The 19,813-nt window shown below is 41.0% G+C and overlaps 1 protein-coding gene across 2 annotated transcripts in view; it reads left to right on the top strand.

Annotated features, from left to right (window-relative positions):
• The first annotated feature begins 568 nt into the window (after positions 1-568).
• Positions 569-19,813, top strand: part of LOC141765897 (homeodomain-interacting protein kinase 3-like) — a 34,144-nt gene continuing 14,899 nt past the window's right edge. For both annotated transcript variants that reach the window (XM_074632174.1, XM_074632176.1), the window contains exons 1-5: positions 569-905; positions 5,588-6,624; positions 6,884-7,075; positions 7,258-7,439; positions 17,886-18,009. In XM_074632174.1, the coding sequence (XP_074488275.1) occupies positions 5,590-6,624; positions 6,884-7,075; positions 7,258-7,439; positions 17,886-18,009 (1,533 nt within the window). In that variant the 5' untranslated portion in view covers positions 569-905; positions 5,588-5,589. The remainder of the gene's footprint in view (positions 906-5,587; positions 6,625-6,883; positions 7,076-7,257; positions 7,440-17,885; positions 18,010-19,813) is intronic.

Genomic DNA, 19,813 nt, shown 5'->3' on the forward strand with positions numbered 1-19,813 from the left:
TTCAATTCAATTCAATTAACTTTGCTTTATTGGCATGACGGTTAGGTGAACAATATTGCCAAGGCGTCAATTCAATAATAATAATAATAATAATAAAAAAACAAAATAAAAACAAAAACATATATATACATATATATAATTCATTAAGCAAATTACAATATATAGATATTTAAAAAGAACATGCATGTCAATGGAAGAAAACAATACAGAAATAATTTGTTTGTTGTGTCAGTAAAACAAACAAACAAATAAAAAACAATTAATAACAATATATTGCAATATCAAAGGATAAATGTAAAAAAAAAAAAAAAAAAAAAACTTGAAGTAGAGGAGTAAATAAAAGACAGTGTGAGTTACATCTATTATGTGTTCTTGTTGTCTATGCAGATGACACTGTATATTTAATTTTCTCTCTCTCTCTCCCTCTCTCTCTCTCTCTCTCCTCTCTCTCTCCCTCTCTCTCTCTCTCTCTCTGTCTCTCTCCCTCTCTCTCTCTCTCTCTCTGTCTCTCTCCCTGTCTCTCTCTCTCCTCCCCTACATTCCTCCCATGTGAGGCAGCAACAAGCTGCTGAACCACCACCACCACCAGCAGCAGCAGCAGCAGCAGCTCTCTGTCTGCGGCGCATTAACATGCAAAAGTTTAGAAACACAGCTTCCCAGTCCTGAATAGAGACGAGAACAACACTCAACGAACCCTTAGACGGCCGTCGACAGCATGGGTCGTAGCTGGCTTTCACAGTAGCCGGTTAATTGCGTCATTTTGAAGCTTCAGATGTGTGAAAAGTCTGAGTCTCCTCCTCGTCGTGGAACAAGATGGCAGCAGCAGCAGGGCTGCAGGGCTTCACTGTGGTCGCTAGTCTGATCCAAACCGCTCTGGACGATACGATTAACAGGTCTTACTGAAGGTATGTCACCTCATCTAGATACACTGGTTGTCACGTTGTTCAGTATGAAGGTTAAGCTGGTCTATTTGATCTGTTTGGTGTTACTTAGCTCGCTCCTAGCCTGTTAGCTAACTTCAGTTGGTTCCTCTTGGCTAAGTGTTAGCAGCTAATGCTAATTAGTTGGAGCTAATAGTAGTTATTCAGGGCTCTATCTGTCAATAGTGTGCACTTGTTTTGTGTTTTGAGTCCAAGTTACTTTAGCTTTTGTGTTTTTGTGAGATGTTAAACCTTGAAAATAAATGGAAATAGACTTTAACTTTATAAATAACAGGCACCAGTTGCCTTGCAGTCAGTATGAACTGTCCAGTTGGGTTGATCAAGGCAAGGCAGCTTTATCTGTAGAGCACATTTCAGCAACAGGGACATTCAAAGTGCTCTACATAAACATTCAAGAACAAGTGCAAAAGAATATTAAGACATAATTAAAACAGTTATAAAAACATTAGAAAATATTAACAAGTTAAAAAATAAAAGCTAAAATAGAATATAACACACAAGAGTAAAAGCTCTAGTGCAGTATATAAGATCATTAATATTGGTTTAATAAAAGGCAGCAGCAAACAGTGAAGTTTTAAGCAAAGATGTAAAGCTAAATTTCAGTTATCAACTATCACACATAGTATAATACAACCAATAGTTAGCTTGTCTGTCACTAACAACATAAGTTTCAACAGGTGTTCAACAGGCTGGTGTTGCCCTTCCCCCACACACACACACACACACACACACACACACACACACACACACACACACACACACACACACACACACCATCCCTCCCATATGTCAACTGTCTCCTAGATTGATCTGCAACAAATTGCGTATACAGCTGGCATACTTTTACCACTGAAACACACCACCACCACCAAACACACTCACACACAAACACACCATCAAACACACACACACACACACACACACACACACACACACACAGAGACACACTCACACATCTCCATTTCAGGCTTGGGTCTTGTCGCCCTGTGGGATATCAGGCTACCTCGGTTGGCAGTGAGAGGATAAGAGCAGGAGGTATCATAGCTGTGTCTATGCCAGTATCCATCAATGACTGATGGGTATGGCAACTTGACAAGCATACACAGGGGGAAATATTTGCACCATGCAAAGTCATATTTTTTATTTATTTTTTTATTTAACCAGGTAGTACTAATTGACATTAAGAATATCTTTTGCAAGAGCGACCTGGCCAAGACAGCAGCATTTAAACATACATTAAAGTTTCAGACGCCACAACATAAAACAAATGCAAAATAAATACATAGCATAATATACAAAACACATTAAAATCAAGTAATTGAAGCCAACTTTAAAGTGAAAATATTCAGAAACACAGACAGCTCCCGATTGACTCTGCTTCTAGGTCTTTCATTAATGTTTTAAATTCATCAAAAGTAATCAGATTTCCAGTTTCCAGTTTCATGGTGGTGGTTCTGTTGCTTTTTATTGCCTGTGACTTTTGTCAGTTGCATCAGCAAGTTATTATCAATATTTACCAGACTTGCAGCTCTGGGTGGTGAAATAAGAAAGTGTGTTTTCTACCATATATACAGTGATCTCTGCTTAGTGATGGCATTGCTATTTTTCTGGAAACTTGCAGGAATTATAATTACAACCTCATATTTATTCACCAGTTAGTACAGTAGTAGTCGGCTCAGTTTTGCACTACCGGTAATATTCTTCTACTTCTACTAATTAGAGTGAGTGAGAGAGAGAGAGAGTTTTTCCTCTCTCCTTCAAAGAAGTTTGGTAGCAACAGTGGTTGTTAATCTCTCTCAGCAGTATATCGGGTAAAACTCACCAGCCCTACCAGTCGTGAGAAATGAAGTGTGTTGTATTGTCATGTTGACGTTGAGGCACACCTCTCAGCCTGTCTGAGCCTGTGTGTGACGGCTTTGGTAGTTAAGAAGGCCACTGGCTCTCAGCAGGCCTTTCTTGTAGAAAAAACACACCATGCTTAAGACCACCAGCTTCTTGAGTGTGTTTGTGTAACATGTGTGATGTAGCCTTAAAACTGGAATCACCTGAGACTGAGTGTAAGCCCGGTCAGGCACAATCTATGTCTCTGTTTGGAAATATTCAGGAAGTGTGGCTGAGAGGATCGGCCTCCGCCTGTTTTCTGCGTATTATCATGGTGTCATAACTTGCTGCAAGGAGAGGAATGTTCCTTTAAAAAAACTTGAAGAGAAACTTTAAAATGCTGTTGAAATTTGAAAATAATGTGTACATTGTTGAAAGTTTGATATACTCTGTGTCATGTGTGACACCCTATCTGTGATGTACTCCACTTAGTATTATCAGCCAGATGAAAGAAACTTGTGTCTATAGCCACACATGACTTGCATGTTAGCTGTTGAAGAAACACATGGGGTGGATGGTTTTTTATGGGCAACATTTACAGCACATATGGTATTAAATACATCACAAATCAGATATTTGCAAAAGCGGCTTTCATTTCAATTCACAGATCTGAGTTTTCTGGTCACTACAGTTTGGTTGCAGTCCCTCTTTTGTGTCTCAAACTACCAGAGAGGGTGAGCAACACTACTAGTGCCTTACCCAGGGCTAGAGAAAGGAGAATTCTCACTCATTTGTCCATTGCAGATTTCACTGTGTTTATAAGACATATGAACCTTATTCATGTATGCATGCGGGTAGTTTGGAGTGTAAACTCAGATGCAAGATATGGGTCACTTTTAAAGGGACTCTCTGTAAGAATCAGAAATTGCTTGTTAACAGTGACACCTGTGGCCGTTAAGTCACCGACAGTCAGCGGCCTGTTGCTCGCGCTTGTGCTCGTACTATGTAGACGCGTGCGAGAATCGGTCAAAACAGTGAGGCGACACACACAAGACTGAACGTAATTGAAAGGCATCATGTTGATTAACATTAGCAGCTAAAACCACAATATCACTATATGTTTCACATGCTTGGCAGTAAATGTTAATGCCAAACGAAGGTCCCTCCATGAATCGAAGGCCCGACTGATGTTGATACTAGTGTTAACTTTTCCTGCTTCAGCCTCCCGACCGTGGTCACAAGGCACAGGGGAGACACCGTAGTTTTGGTCTCCTGGGTCGGAGTCGATAACATTACTCACTTCACTCAGCAGCAGGGAAACAAGACACATTTCTGCACCAACTGCAACTTCCACTGTACATTCACTTCATATTCTGAAAGCTAAAATAACTCTTGTTTTCTCACACACTTGCTGCCGCTCTCTCTCTCTTGCTTCACCACTTACTTCCCACGTGCACACACACTCTTCACACTGGCTCTGCTATTCTCCCACAACATTAGTTTTCGCCCGACGTCGGTCACATTTCTGTTTTGCAGGACGGGCTTCACTAGATATAACTTTTTTTGTGCTTCCGTGGAGTTTGTGTTAGCGTCTGAGTTGTGGTGGAGGCTGGTCGTTTGGTGGCGTTAGCGGACTCCATTTCTAACTAAATGTAAGCTATGGCTAAGGCACTCCCGAGCGTGCATGACGTCACATCCGTTGGATTTTCCTGGAAAGATGGGCTCGGGTCTTCACATTAAAAGCAGTCTACAGGCTGATAGAGGAAAACAGAAAGTTGTGGAAGGTTTAATTTTTTTAGGTTAGGTTACAACCTGCTTACACATTGGCAATAAACAATATATACATGTAAAAAGTACAGTCCCTTTTTAAAAGTAGATGCAAAGATATGGTTGAAATTTAATATTGGCAAAAATAGTATTTGTGATATAAACAAAATTTTCATCCTGAAGACTGTTTTGAATTGTTTAAATTTAATTACATCACCATTGGTCTTCAAGATCTCACAAAATATGGAGGTTGAGTGAGACCTGCCTGATTACATTCAGAGTGATAAGTGATGAGTTCTATCAGCTGTATCAGTGCACAGGTCATATAATAAAACAGCAGCCAGCACAGCTCACTGTGGGCTCCCTTTGTTGAATTTACTTCAGCATTTGATTAACTCAAATTTGGGTATTTGAAGCAGATCAGAATTGAGGATGTTGCTTGTTGGTCATCACATTAAAGAACAATAACAATACTCATGTGCATGGTTCATAAAACAATATTTCAGTAGCATCCCACGCAGAAAAGTTTATCAATCAACCAGTGGGATCAGTTGACAGTCATTTCAGTTCATAGATGTATTTGTAAAATGTCCCAGAGTTGCAGAACACCCATCATGCTTCATGATGTATCATTTCCCCCTAGGGTACTGCTTGCTTTGCTGTTCTACTTTGTGTGAAACTGACCCTCCAGTCATACTCCAGTGTAGCGTGCAGGGACAGGCAAGAGATGCGACGGGCTTCCCCCATCTCCCATTACAGTAGGCCAGTTCCCCTTTCCAGAAAGGATGACATGATGGCTTAGATGTGTATTCGCTTTGACAGCTTTTATGATTGCTTTATTTAGTCTGCAACCTTGCTCAGGAGTGTGGTGATTTATATTTTGGCATTAAAAAATCTATTTCAAAATCGTAAAAAAAAAAATATCGATGCATAGGTGAATAAATTTTTCCACCCCTAATGTTACGTAATCATGTAGAAAATGTATTTTGTGTCAACTTTGCTTCAACCTTGACTAAATGATACATGTGGCCTGTGTTTTATTTGTCTCTGTTCTTTAGGTATGGCCTCACAAGTCTTGGTCTACCCATCACACCTGCACTCAGCTCAAACAAGTGCCTTAGGAACCAGCAGCAGTGGTACCAGCAGACATAAAGACGAAGCTCACCACAGTAATAACACCAGCAGAGCCTTCCAGCAACGACCCACGTCCAAGACCTATGTGATTGGAGTCAACTACGGTATCGCCTATCCCAACAGCGTTATCCCATCCTCAGCCGGTGCGGATTCAGGAAGACCACACGTGGGACTACAGCTTGGAGAGCGGGAGGAGTTTGCATTGCAGACTGCAGGATTACAGAGAGAAGAGAGCTGGGAGAGACAAAGAGAAGGTCCAGCTGGGATCCAGGAGTCTCTTAGCCAGAGCAGAGGCCCACAGGAAGTGAGGCTTCGTAGAGACAGTGGTGGAACTCCATCAGGAGGAGGCTTGGACTGCGGGCTACTGAGGAGGGCCTGCATCAGAGCAGAGGAGGAAGAGGGCAGAAACAGAAGGGGGCAAGCGACAGGAGGATACGCCAACCTTCTAGACACAGGCGCCACCCCGAGATGTGAACAGAAGGCAGGTGAAGGTGGAGAACATCCGCAGGAGAACAGCTGTGTCGGAACCATGCAAATAGTGGAGGAGGTATCTGCTCTACCTTCACTTCCTCCCCCTGTGGCCATGTTGCAAACCAGCACCGGGAACAATGCAGACACTGTCAGAGTAGGGGGTGGAGGGACACTGCCCACTCAACACAGCAGGGTTGAGGCAGTGACCGGCATGGGAATTAGGGTGGACGGGACCGAAATCAGGCGTAATGGCAGCGCCGAGGCAGTGGCAGGAGCTACAGTGACCAGAACTGGATCAGGAGATGGTGACTATCAGTTAGTTCAGCACGAGGTTCTGTGCTCTTTGAAGAACAGCTATGAGGTCTTGGAGTTTCTGGGTCGGGGCACCTTTGGCCAGGTGGTGAAGTGCTGGAAGAGGGGAACGAATGAAGTGGTGGCTGTCAAAATACTGAAGAACCACCCATCCTATGCACGTCAGGGACAGATTGAGGTGAGAATCTGTGTGTTTTTGTGGTGCGGGTAGAGCAAATGTGTCGTTCTCAGTGTTTTAGTTGAAATTTTGTTGGGGCGTCACATCAGCACATGACGACAGAAACACTGCTTCTATTGCCATTTTGATTACAACAGACACTGTGTTTCTTCTTTCTCGATGCAAATGAACAGTTTTCTTCTTGCTTTTATTTTGCTTTTATGCTCTGATGATGTGAACTGAACCTGTGCTATTTTCTGTCTCGTTCCTGAACCCCCAGGTGGAGATCCTGGCCCGGTTGAGCAGCGAAAATGCAGATGAGCACAATGTGGTGCGTGCTCTGGAGTGCTTTCAGCACCGCAGCCACACCTGCTTGGTGTTCGAGATGCTGGAGCAAAACCTCTACGACTTCCTAAAACAGAACAAGTTCAGTCCCCTGCCACTGAAAATCATCAGGCCCATTCTGCAGCAGGTAAAGTGACATCTGTTGCAGACATCCACAGATATAACCCATACACATAGATACCCATACCCATGGATGCAAACACAGGTGCTCATAGAAGATAATGTTTTGTTGATGCTTGTATCCAATTTTGGGCCCAGAATTAGTTCAGTGCCAAACTTGCTCATAATACGTCTTTTTTATCTTTGCAGGTGGCAACAGCCTTAAAGAAGCTCAAGAGTCTGGGTTTGATCCATGCGGACCTGAAGCCAGAGAACATCATGCTGGTGGACCCCTCCAGGCAGCCCTACAGAGTCAAGGTTATTGACTTTGGCTCAGCCAGCCATGTCTCCAAGGCTGTCTGCTCCACTTACCTGCAGTCCAGATACTACAGGTGAGGACTTCCACATTCAGTCAAATCTCTGTAGGATTCATCATTCACAAGGGCTGCACAATTAATCAAATAGTAAAATATAAAAATATTTTTTCCCTAAAATCTATGAATAGTCGTGATAAATAATCGTGATCTCAATATTGATCAAAATAATTGTGATTATCATTTTGTCCATAATCGTGCAGCCCTATCATTCACTAAGTTCAAAAACTAATTGAACCAACTTTGTTTTGGATTATTTTCTACTCTCATACACCTTGAAAGCACTGAAAGGGAGTCACCCTGCAGTGGGTGAGGCTTGAGTTGACTGACATACATACCTGTTCATACTTTTGAAACACTTGTTTTGTTAGGGTTCTTTTCTGTTACTTATCAAAGCTGTTTTTAAAACCCGCAAAAATGATTCGCTGTAATCGGGTAAATGCATTAGACTGGCTTCTGTCAGCATAGAAATTTCTACAGGTTCAGTGTTCAGTGATATTTTTCACAACCCAGATGCCACATTTCTAATGAGGAATTGCATAGTTGAGTTATTTATTCCCTTTGTTAAGAGATAAACCAAAAAATGCCACGAGAATGAAAAAGTTGCATACCTCAGAAGGAAGCCGGTTTCAAATAGTAAAAAATGTTCAGAAATTTAAATTCACAAAATAGAATATTTTTAGGAAGATCAGATATGTAATGCAGTGAAATGTCATGCCATTCTTCATCATGAGATGCCAACACAGTTAGCTGACTTAGTCCTAGGGTAATGGTTGTTTGTCGCAGTGTGTTTCCCACAGAGCTTAGTAAAGTCTTGCCCAAGGTTTATGTGTTAAGGCCTTCTCTCTTATGTAATGTGAATTGCTCTGTGTTAACCTGCACACTCTCACTGAGAGCTCCACAACATACACAGCCCCCCCCCCACCCCCTCCCTCTGTTCCTGTCTTTCATTTTTTGTCCTCTTCACCTGCTGTCTCTCTGTTTGCCCCGCTCCCTCACTCTTTAGGCGCACATATACGCCTGCATGCATGCATGCATGCATGCATGTCTGATCCGTGTTCAGCACGTCACGCCCTAAACTCTGCTGCTCTTGCATAACGTGCAGAGGAACTGAGATGTTTACATGTGGCTTGGTCCTGACCGCGGCGGCCCGGGTTCGAATCCGGCCTGTGGCCCTTTCCGCATCCACTCTCTCTCTCCCCCCTTTCCAAGACTATCCACTGTCCTCTCAATAAAAATGGAAAATGTCCCCAAAAAAATAACTTTAAAAAAATAATTACAGATTGTACATAGTAGAACATCTGTTCAACATCAAAACCTGTTTGAAATGTACTGTAAATTGTTGAGTCATTGTGGACTTGTTGGCATGTGGAAGTTAGTGACAGGTGACACGTTTATTATTGTCCATGCTTGTTTCCAAGGCATTTCCTTTTTATTAACCACTGTACAACAAGCTATCAATTTCATTCCCCTATGCTCTTACTAGCAAGTTTCAGCAAGTAGGCCAATCGAGTTGGTGAAAGTGTTGCAAACTCGTTGTGCAATTTATGACAAATACTGTTGAGATACTGGGTATTTCTGCACTGTACACACCCATCGTTACATTCTATGCAGTCCTGATTTTATTGCCCTGTAAAGACTTAACATTTTCTCAGTTATTTCATCTATAATTTCTGCTAGTGGTGTATAAATCACTCAAAAGTGTGAGGGCTTGCTGTCCTGAAGCAAACTCCTTTAGACCAAATGTAAAATATAAAAAGAGCCTCAGAGCACCAAAATGCCAGTGTTAACCCTGGGTGAAACTTCTCCATTTTTGCAACAGTAAGCCACTTTCTATAGGCCCCCCCGTCACAGAGACGAGGAGGAGAGCAGAGCTATAGTTGTTACATAACATAAAGGCTTTGCAGTTGACCTGGTTAAGTGTGTACGAGTGTGCGTTCATGTGTGCTTGTGTACGTTTTGTCTCAGCGCAGCATCGGCAACGCTGAGATCATAGTGCAGTTAAAACGGGGCTGGCACTGAATTTTAGGGAGGTCACTCAGGACACAGAAGGCCAGGGAAGAATGTGGTATGTGAAAACCTACATTTAGATCCAGGAAAAAACATTCAGACGTTCCTGTGTGTGTGTGTGTGTGGGGGGGGGTGTGCTCATACGTGTGCTTGTGTCTACGTAACAGCTGCCAAGGCTGGATACTTCATGTAGGTTACACAATGTACCCTAACATGCTATGCGATAACTAAACTCAGATGTGATTCTTGGAAATGAAAATTGGTGTGTCGAGATTGTTAACTTTACCTGCTAGGGCCACAAAGCTGTATCGACATGAAAGCTTGTGTAGTATTTATAGGGCTGTCAGTTGATTATAGAATTTAATCGCATGATTGTCCATAGTTAATAATGATTAATGCAAATTAATCACACATTTTTTTAATCTGTTCAAAATGTACCTTAAAGGGAGATTTGTCAAGTATTTAATACTCTTATCAACATGGGAGTGGAGCAAATATGCTTGCTTTATGCAAATGTATGTATATATTCATTATTGGAAATCCATTAACAACACAAAACAATGACAAATACCGTCCAGAAACCCTCACAGGTACTGCATTCAGGATAAAAGATATGCTCAAATCAAGAAAAGAAACAAAAAAAACTCAAGCCCAACAGGCAACAACAGCTGTCAGTGTGTCAGTGTGCTGACTTGACTACGACTTGAAACTGCATGTGATTATCATAAAGTGGGGATGTCTGTAAAGGGGAGACTCGTGGGTACCCATAGAACCCATTTTCATTCACATATCTTGAGGTCAGAGGTCAAGGGACCCCGTTGAAAATGGCCATGACAGTTTTTCCTCGCCAAAATTTTGTGCAAGTTTGGAGCGTTATTTAGCCTCATTCACATATCGTCACTCTAGCTGTAAAACTGAGCCCACTACAACCTGAAAATCGTAAGTTGCGTTAATGCGTTAGAGAAATTTGTGCGTTATTATCACATTAACTTTGACAGCCCTAGTAGTATAACATCAACCTTAGTTTTCTGTGGCCACCAGCAGTGTGCAACAGATTCAATCTATTCTTCTGAAGTTTTTCTTTGCAAAAAATATATTTTGTGCCTTTTGCCAAATAATGGAAGGCCATTGGGTTGCAAGGTTATTCAAAGATTACAGACACAGTGACTATTTTGTTTATAATGGGACACGAGCACTTCCACCAGCCTTTTATCTTTATTTGCTTGCCATTCTACCTCCCTTCCACCGTGTGTTTGTGTGTGGGAGTCAGTTTAGCCCTGATGACAGCTGGTAGTATACGCATTCATAGTTTACTTAGTGCATCATGCGTTGGAAGGCCGGGATAGGTAAATGTCTGTATTCATATGGAGATGTCACCACACTGTTTTTCACTGCACTGTACTGTTTTTCCTATCTATATGGTTATGTAATACGAGTCCCAGAGCGGTGTGTGTGTCGTTTTGTTTGTACATCAGGTTATCAGGAGAGTGGTTTGCAGGACAAAGTGTCTCCTCATCTCCAGTGCTCATATTGCATAATGGCTGTACTGTATTGTTGCCACGGTGAAGTTGTAAAGAAATGCTGGCCTCACCACAGTGAGTAGGAGGAGGTTTTTTTTTTACAGCTCTGGGGTTTTCCCTGGATTTTCCAGAACCATAGGTAGTAGCATTGCCAGCAGTGTGGCTTTAATGCAAAAGTCAGTTTTTAAAGACATAAAGAAAACCCTAAGGGCCGTAAAATTGAGGTCGTCTTAACGCTTACATTAAAGGCACAATAAATACAGGTTATAAATACAGGTTTATATCCACTCCCACACACACTGTAACTGAACTTGTTTTAATGCACAGACAACATTAGAATCCAAGTTGTTAATATTTTCTGATGCTGGTAAAGGTTTGTTTACCAGCATGGGCAACTTGTAGAATAAAACACACCCATATTTTAAAGGGAGATCACACGAGAGACTCTCAAAATGCTAATTGCCTGATGCTCAAAAAATTAGCAGATTGGGCCTTTTAACCATTAGCATATAACAAACATTGATGAGACATACGCCACTAGCATTGACTTGATTATGAATACTAATAAAGGGTGTGCATATAGCCCACTCAGATGATTCAATAGTTTCTGTGCCAATGTTGTCCATTTAAACTTGGAATTTTTAACAGCCATATATTAATGAATATATTGCGATACTGTAAGCAAGGTGATGCATTGGGATTTTTTTTTTTTTAATCTAATTTTAGGAAAACTCAGTATAAAGATCACACCACCATATGTTTTAGAATCTGAGTTAAAAAAGTAAAAAAAAATTACGCAATCAGAACAGTGGGATTTGCATTTATCACTGTAACATCCAAAATCATAGCACTACTTTGAGAGGGCACACACTGAGATGCCGCATATCTTTGCAAATGAAATAAAGTATTGACTCAGTTTAGCTTTGTATATTTTGTAAACTCATATACAGTAAGTAGTGTGGTTTTGAGAATATTTTCTTACATCCCTAGCCAGTGTGCAGCGCTGCTAGTGCTACTTGCCTCAGTTACTCACAGTACATTCCCATTCAGTATTATTCTGTAGCATACCGCCACTTGCAATGAGTAGCTTGGTTGGTATGTTTTAAAGAAGGAATGCATGTTTAGTACACTAAACTTTTTCTACAAAGATTTGAGGTTGCTATTCACTAAAAAGATGGGCTTTTGGCATCAGCATTCATTTTTAAGCAAGTTCACTCAGTATTTGGTTTGGATTTGTGGCTGAGTATTGAAGAATCTGACGATACGATACGTATCATGATACAGGGGTAACGATTCAATGTATTGCGAAAAAACAGTAAGCAAGGCGATACATTGCGATTTATTAAAAGTTGCAAACACTACAATTACTGGACATGCTACCACCTAGGGGTGTAAGAAAATAATATCACGATACTCATATTATTATTTTCTTACACCCCTAGGTGGTAGCATGTCCAGTAATTGTAGTGTTTGCAGCTTGAAGTGTCCTCAAGTGAATGCTTATTCATGCTAGTCGGGTTTTGTACCGTCATAAGTTGTATATTTCTATAGATCCATATAAAGATGCATTCCACATAACTTCGAATGAAACCGTGAACAATTTTGTCCATCTAACTTGTCCGTGGCCCTGAATGGACCTTGATAGTCCACAGCAATGCAAACAGAATCTAAACTTCTGCTATAGTGGGCCCTGGGTGTCTTTATTCACCTACAGCAAATCTTGCTTAGTCATCGGGATGATGCTTTGTAATGAATACGTACTTGAACTTTGTTGATTTTATAAGCAGAACTCTGTGGATAGAAGTCTCTGGCAGAAGCTGTTCAATGCTTGTCATGCTCTAATGTGTTGTTGCCATGGCAGCATGACACAGCGGGGCCTGGTGAGGTGACTGTGCTGTCCTGCGGGGGCTGGTGACGTAAAACCAGCTCCCACAATGAAAATGGAGCACTGGGCTATGTGAATAATTCAGCTGAGCAGATCAGGTGGAAGGAAAGATGGCTATCATCTTAGCATGCTTACAGATTTGGGCAGGTTGTGTTAGGCTTCCTTCATCGTGGTGTGATTTCTTTGTCGCAGAGGTGTTTTACACTAGTCGCATTGTAATAGTACATACACATTTGTTCAACTATTCGACGTAGATATTCCGATGAAACACAAAGAGGATTGTGTAGGGATGGGTATCGTTAGAATTTTATTGATACAACTACTGTTTTTGAGAGTTTGGTTATTTATCGATACTCTTACCGGTTCTTTTTCATCACTAAATAATTACGTCTTAATATATTACTGAAAAAAATAATAAATTCACAACAGGATTAGAATTTATTTATATTTTAAATGTAACTAAGCGTTTCCAGAGCAACAACAGTAATGTTTACAACAGCAAATCACTATATAAACGCAATCATATTTTACTGGAAACTAATATAAAATGTTGATAAAATAAATAATATTCCTGAGTGAAGTTAAGAAAGAATGAAGAACACAGATATCATAAGCATCAGTCCTTCCTCCTGTCCTGTCATCTTCCCTCTGATGATGTGAATCACTGCTTGCAGGTACCGCTGGTAGAGGGAGGAGGGGCTGCTTTGTCTCAGCCAGCAGATTAGTTTACAAGAATTTTAAGATACGTGGCAAACTAAGCTAAACTTAGTTTGCCACGTATCTTAAAATTGTTATACTAAGCTAAAAAGTTAGACTACATACAGACTGCTTTTGTTTAAGCTTGTATGTAACCATTTGTTTATATCTGAGCTAGCGCGCTGTGCTTGTGTAAACATAGCAGCGGTGGACATTGTGGAATTGTTGGCATGTGGAAGTTAGTGGCAGGTGACAATGTTTAATGACGCCCACGCTTGTTTCCAAGGGCAAAGCATTTCCTTTTCATCAACCACAGGACAACAAGCTGTCAATCTCATTCCCCTACACTCTCACTAGCCTGGTGAGGTAGATATTCAGATATGTGTTTTGCTAAGTACTCTTTGGAAGGAGCAGGAAATTTGAATCCTGAGTACTAGGCCCTGACACGTAGCCCCGGGCCTCCTCTCTAAAAAGCATCCATATGTTGAGTTTTGCTGACCGGCTCACACTGTCAGTTTCACTCCACAGTTGAAAAAAAACTTCTAGAAGATGAGTGGTTTTAACACAACTGGTGACCTTTTCACTGGTTTGGGGAAGTAAAACGGTGAAAAAGACATGTCCAATGTTTGTGGATTAATGTTGTCTGTCCTAGTTTGTTCTGAAGGTCAATAGGGAAGCCATGAATGGCGGTGGACCCCGTACTCATACTCGACTTGTACATGCATAATGAATAATACATGATCACTCACATTAAGTGGTGCATTCATGTTGCTAAATTCCCTGTTCCTTACCTAAAGGCTTTTTCTTATCAACTGAAATAATTGCATGGTGTTTATAGTTTTGTCCTGGCTTAACCTTACTTAGTTTTTTCTTTTTCTGATATACCACTGCCTGTCATGCTTTGTTCACGCATCCAGTCAGTTTAATTGTTTTCTTGATTCGGACCACAGAAACAGTAGTTGCTACTGTGGTACAAACCAGCAGGTATACAAAAAAGTGAAACTGATGTTGTCCAGAGCCACAGTTTAACATGAGGAAACACAGTTATCCAACCCCCTTCTCTCTCTCGTCTTTCCTTCTAATAAGAATTTAATTTTGTAAACAAATATTTTACTTTTAATTTGTGTTGCCATCCTTTTAACAAGTAAGGACTTTGTGCGAGCATTTTGAAAATGTAAGAGAAAGAAATCGCATCCTACTTGTGTTTGATATTCTAGTGGTGTCTTTCCGGTGATCTTTGCTTTCAGTCTGTGTTGCTCTTGTTTTTGTTGAGCATGCGTGTTCACTCTCATGTAACTTGATCTGCTGTCCCACGCCCTAGTAATGCAGTGGGATGTGTCTCATATGTGTCCACAGGTGTTGAAGCACTGGGTTCACATCTCCTGTAACGAGTCCAATCTCATCATGTTGAACACACACTTAGATATGTACGTTCCTGAAGTGTGTGCATCCATAGTTATTGTCTGTACGCAGCATGCGTGTGTTCCATACAGTCCACAGTGTTTGTAACTGCTGCGCTCCAGTGTGAACAGTTCGTTCTGGAAGCTGGTCTGGCTGCCAAACACCTGTGGGTGTGTTATATGTGTATGTGATGAGCTGTTACTTCTCTGGAAAGCTCCCCCCCATAATATCAATGTGAAGTCAAAATTCTTCATTTGTTTTTACTGTCAAAAATAATGTTTTAACACTCTCCAAACTTTATAGCTACAAAAAAAAAAAAGTTTTCGACAGAAGAATCTCAAATGTTACTGTAAAACTTCTTGTTCCCATATCTCTGTTTTCGTATCCCAAACATTAAGCAATTCCAGAGGCCATGGATGTTAAAGCAAAGTACAGTTAAAACCAGAACCTCCCTATCTCTGTTTCCTCTTCTTAAGTCAGCACTAACTTGGCCCCAGGTTATCTTTAGTTTGTGCAACGCGAGTTAAGCAGAGCTGACAGCTGTGGCTGTAGTTTCCCCTTATTTTGTTATTTTGCATTGTCATTGTGTAGTTTGTTCACCCATGCCATTATATTTATTTTTTCTTTGCGCTTTCATTGTGAATTTGTTTTATATAATTTTCCTTTGATAAGAGTGTTTAAATGTATTTTAACTGGCCTTAGTCCTTGCTTAAGGCTCCTGTGTTGCCAAACAAAGTTTTTTTTGTGATCTTTGTCTCTGGGCAATTCCACCTCTGTTTATCCTAACACTTAAAATTTATATAAACGTAAGAACACCATAAACAGTTTCTTACTCCCCACTTTGCAGGAGTGTTCTGTAAATGTTTGAGACACTGTTTGGTGTTGCATAACTGGACTTCTTCCTCTTGAAGGAGCAATAGGAAATGGCAAAGTGTAATTTCCTCCTCCAGGCCACGGAGGGCAGAAAGCATGGGCTGTGCTGTAAATGTGATGGACTTGATATCTGCAATTGTGTGTTGTTTACACACATTCATACATGCACACATGGAAACACACACACATAGAACGGTGAGCGATGGCCCCATTTATCGCCCTGTAATACTGTTACATTATGGTCTTGCGTCCGGTTGTTGCTTGGCAACAGTCATTTCCCCTGTGGTCGTCACAGCAGTGGTTACTATTTGCAGCACTGTTGCTCAGCTGCTGTGTCCCGGCTTAATAGCCCATTGTTTTCATACGTCGCCTTGCACTACTGCTGCAAGATTACTAGTCCCATTTGAATTGTGCAAGTGGCAAAGTCCATTCATTGGAAAGGATTTAGTTCTTTGTTAAAGCAACACTGCATGCACGTCATATGGCTGTAATGTTCAGTTTGTGACACCTGAAAAACCTGTTGTTGATGAGACTGTAATGTGTTGGCTAGAGACTGTTATGTGCCGTGCTTTGTGGTAATCTTAAAATGAACTGAGCTCACTTTCCTTTAAACTAAATGTAATTTAAGAAGTGAAATAGGGTCATATAAAATGTAAAACCTACCCTAAAATGATGAGATTAGTGGAAATATGTGGCATCTATTCAGAGTTTTCAAAATGCCTTAGCCATGATATAATTAAACATGCCAGTTCCAAAATAAATGCACGAGGCCCCATCTGCCCTCTCTGCCTACAGAAAGCACCATCTATGACCTAGACAAATTTATACCTCTATAGATGGGGGGGGAAATACAGTTATTTCTTCATCAACATGATTTAATTTAAATCACAAACGGTTTCTCAAGGTTTCAAGTTAGTCATATGATAAATATTACAAAGAATTTTTACAGATAATTTAATCTGTTGCATGAATGCCACCTAAAATAGATGTTTTGTCAGTATGGTGCTTAAAATGCACACTGAAATACCAGAAAAATGTATTATGCATTTTCACCCAGGCCAGTACCAACCTGGAACGCTTCTGCTGTTGGTACTAGGGCTGTCGAAATTAACGTGATAATAACGCGTTAACGCAAATTCGTTTTAATGCCACTAATGTCTTTAATGCATTTTTAAAGCTAGAGTGAAGATACTGGCATCATATGAAACTAGAGGAAGGAATCCAGTGGTACCAACCATGTCACACTAGCTTGTCATGAAGGAGGCTAAATAATGCTCCAAACTTGCGCTAAATTTTGGTGAGGAAAAACTGGCATGGCCATTTTCAAAGAGATCCCTTGACCTCTGACCTCAAGATAGGTGAATGTAAATGGGTTCTATGGGTACCCACGAGTCTCCCCTTTACAGACATGCCCACTTTATGATAATCACATGCAGTTTGAGGCAAGTCATAGTCAAGTCAGCACACTGACACACTGACAGCTGTTGTTGCCTGTTGGCTTGATATGTTTTTTGTTTCTTTTCTTGATTTGAGCATATTTTTTATGCTAAATGCAGTACCTGTGAGGGTTTCTGGACAATGGTTGTCAGTGTTTTATGTTGTTAATTAATTTACAAAAATAAATGTATACATCCATTTGCATGAAGCAAGCATATTTGTCCATTACAATGTTGTTAAGAGTATTAAATACTTGACAAAACTTCCTTTAAGGTGCATTTTGAACAGATAAAATATGTGCGATTAACTATGGACAATCACTTGCGATTAAACATTTTAATCGATTGACAGCCCTAGTTCTCACGCTATGCCCTGGTGACAGGCTGGACATTGTAGGAACGGGTTTTTGGTAGGGAAGAGGGAGGAGGTTATTTTGTGTGGTGTGAAAAATGTTGTAAATGAAAAAAACAATGTTGAAATTGAAAAGTTTGTACTCATTTTTTTTACAACTGAAATTTGTTATTATAGAGAGAGTAAAGTACCAAAAAAAGGTACCGTATCAGTCCAAATATGAACGGTACCAAACCCTAGTGACCAACTCCCAAAAAGTAACCTATTTCTGCTTCTCTTTTCTCTCCGTAGGGCTCCAGAGATTATTTTGGGCCTGCCATTTTGCGAGGCCATAGACATGTGGTCACTGGGCTGTGTAATAGCTGAGCTCTTTCTGGGCTGGCCCCTCTACCCTGGAGCACTGGAGTACGACCAGGTAACATTCTTCACACGCAACAGCTACCAGCTACTGTATCCCACACACACACACACACACACACACTCACACTCTCAAAGGGAGGGAAGGAGGGATCAAGATCTATCCCTCTCTCCCACCAACGGCGTAAAGAGGACAAAATAAACAAAGAAATATCATTTTTCAGAGATTACAGAATACACATTTATTGTGTATAATTCTTCTCTCTGCTTTGCCAGCAGCCAAAACTCAACCGTATCTTCATTATCTAGTTAAACCTGTATTTGTTGTTGCTCCCTGATCTCTCTCTTGCCGTATGAGTGAAGTCCAACAAATCCAGCATGAAATCCACCTAATGCTAATCTGAGCTGAGTGAATCAGGAAATTGTTCTTGGCAACGTGTGATGATCTTCCCACAGGGTCGAGCGGTCTAAACTACACAACTGGGACTTTAAATGGAGTCCCCCGGCGAGGGAGAGGGAGCATGGGAAAAGGCACACAACACATTCACAGACCAGTACAGGATTACTCTGTGTTTGACCATAAGCAACTCTGTGAAGACTGGAATTAAGCCCATCATGTTTACAGTGTATGAGTTTAGAAATTTGGGAAAAGAAAAACTTGGACACTCTGGTATTGTCGTGTCTCAACATTTATTATGTTTGGAGGAAATTAGATTTGACCTTTTATGGAAACCTACAAAGTCCTCCAAGCTAACTTATTTGGGCTTCTTTGCCAAACCAAATGTTTGAGATTGGCTGTACTTCGATAGTACACGCCATTACCAAACATTCTTGTTCATTACATTTTTTAAAGAGTTGATGGCTTGTCGGGTGAGACCCTGTTTAATGCGTATGCATGTATGTATGTTTTTGGAGGGTTTATAGTTAGGTGTCACTTGTGCATCCAGCAGCAGCTAGCAGTTTGGACAGTCATCAGTCAGAGATAGTGGCTGATAGAGCTTCACTGAGCAATGACCGCTCTGTTGTACCACTGGGCCATGCCAGGACGCACACTCACGCGTGCATATCGAGCCCCGAAAAGTATGCTGTGCTATGCCAAGGCTCACTGCAGTTCCACTCTACACAGCAAAATGTATTTATAAGCATAAGCCTGATGGTAGACACACACACACACACACACACACACACACACACACACACACACACACACACACACACACACTGTGGTGAGTGTTCAGTGCACCATCAGCAGGTTCTGGCCAGTCAGTGTGTTTGTTCTGGGCCGTAGAAACGTGCACTCATGCACACACACATACAGGCTGTTAAACTCCTATATCCTGTATCACTGTAGGATTTCCATTGGTCATGGGATTTCTTGAGTGTCACGAAATTATTATATATATGCCTCCGCGCCAGCGAGTTATGTTTTTGGGTTGTCCGACCGTCCGTCTTCAAATATGGCACAAACGTCAACTTGGACTCATGTATGAATTGATTCGATTTTGGAGGTCAAAGGTCACTGTGACCTCAAGTCCGTTCGATTCTCGTGAACACGATATCTCATGGAAAGCCTGGGGGGAATTTCTTCAAATTTGGCACGAACGTCCATTTGGGCTCAAGCATGACCTGATTAGATTTTGGTGGTCAAAGGTCACTGTGACCTCACAAAACACATTTTTGGCCATAACTCAAGAATTCATATGCTAATTTTGACAATTTCACAGAAATGTCTAATAAAAATAAAATGATGAAGTGATTACATTTTGGACCAACATGGATGTGAACTGCAACTTGACTGGTTGGCGGAGGCATACAACCGCAAGGTGGTAATTCTGTTTTTATTTGAAAGAGGACAATGCACG

Source organism: Sebastes fasciatus, chromosome 4 (genome assembly GCF_043250625.1).
Source record: "Sebastes fasciatus isolate fSebFas1 chromosome 4, fSebFas1.pri, whole genome shotgun sequence".
Taxonomy (NCBI): Eukaryota; Metazoa; Chordata; class Actinopteri; order Perciformes; family Sebastidae; genus Sebastes; species Sebastes fasciatus.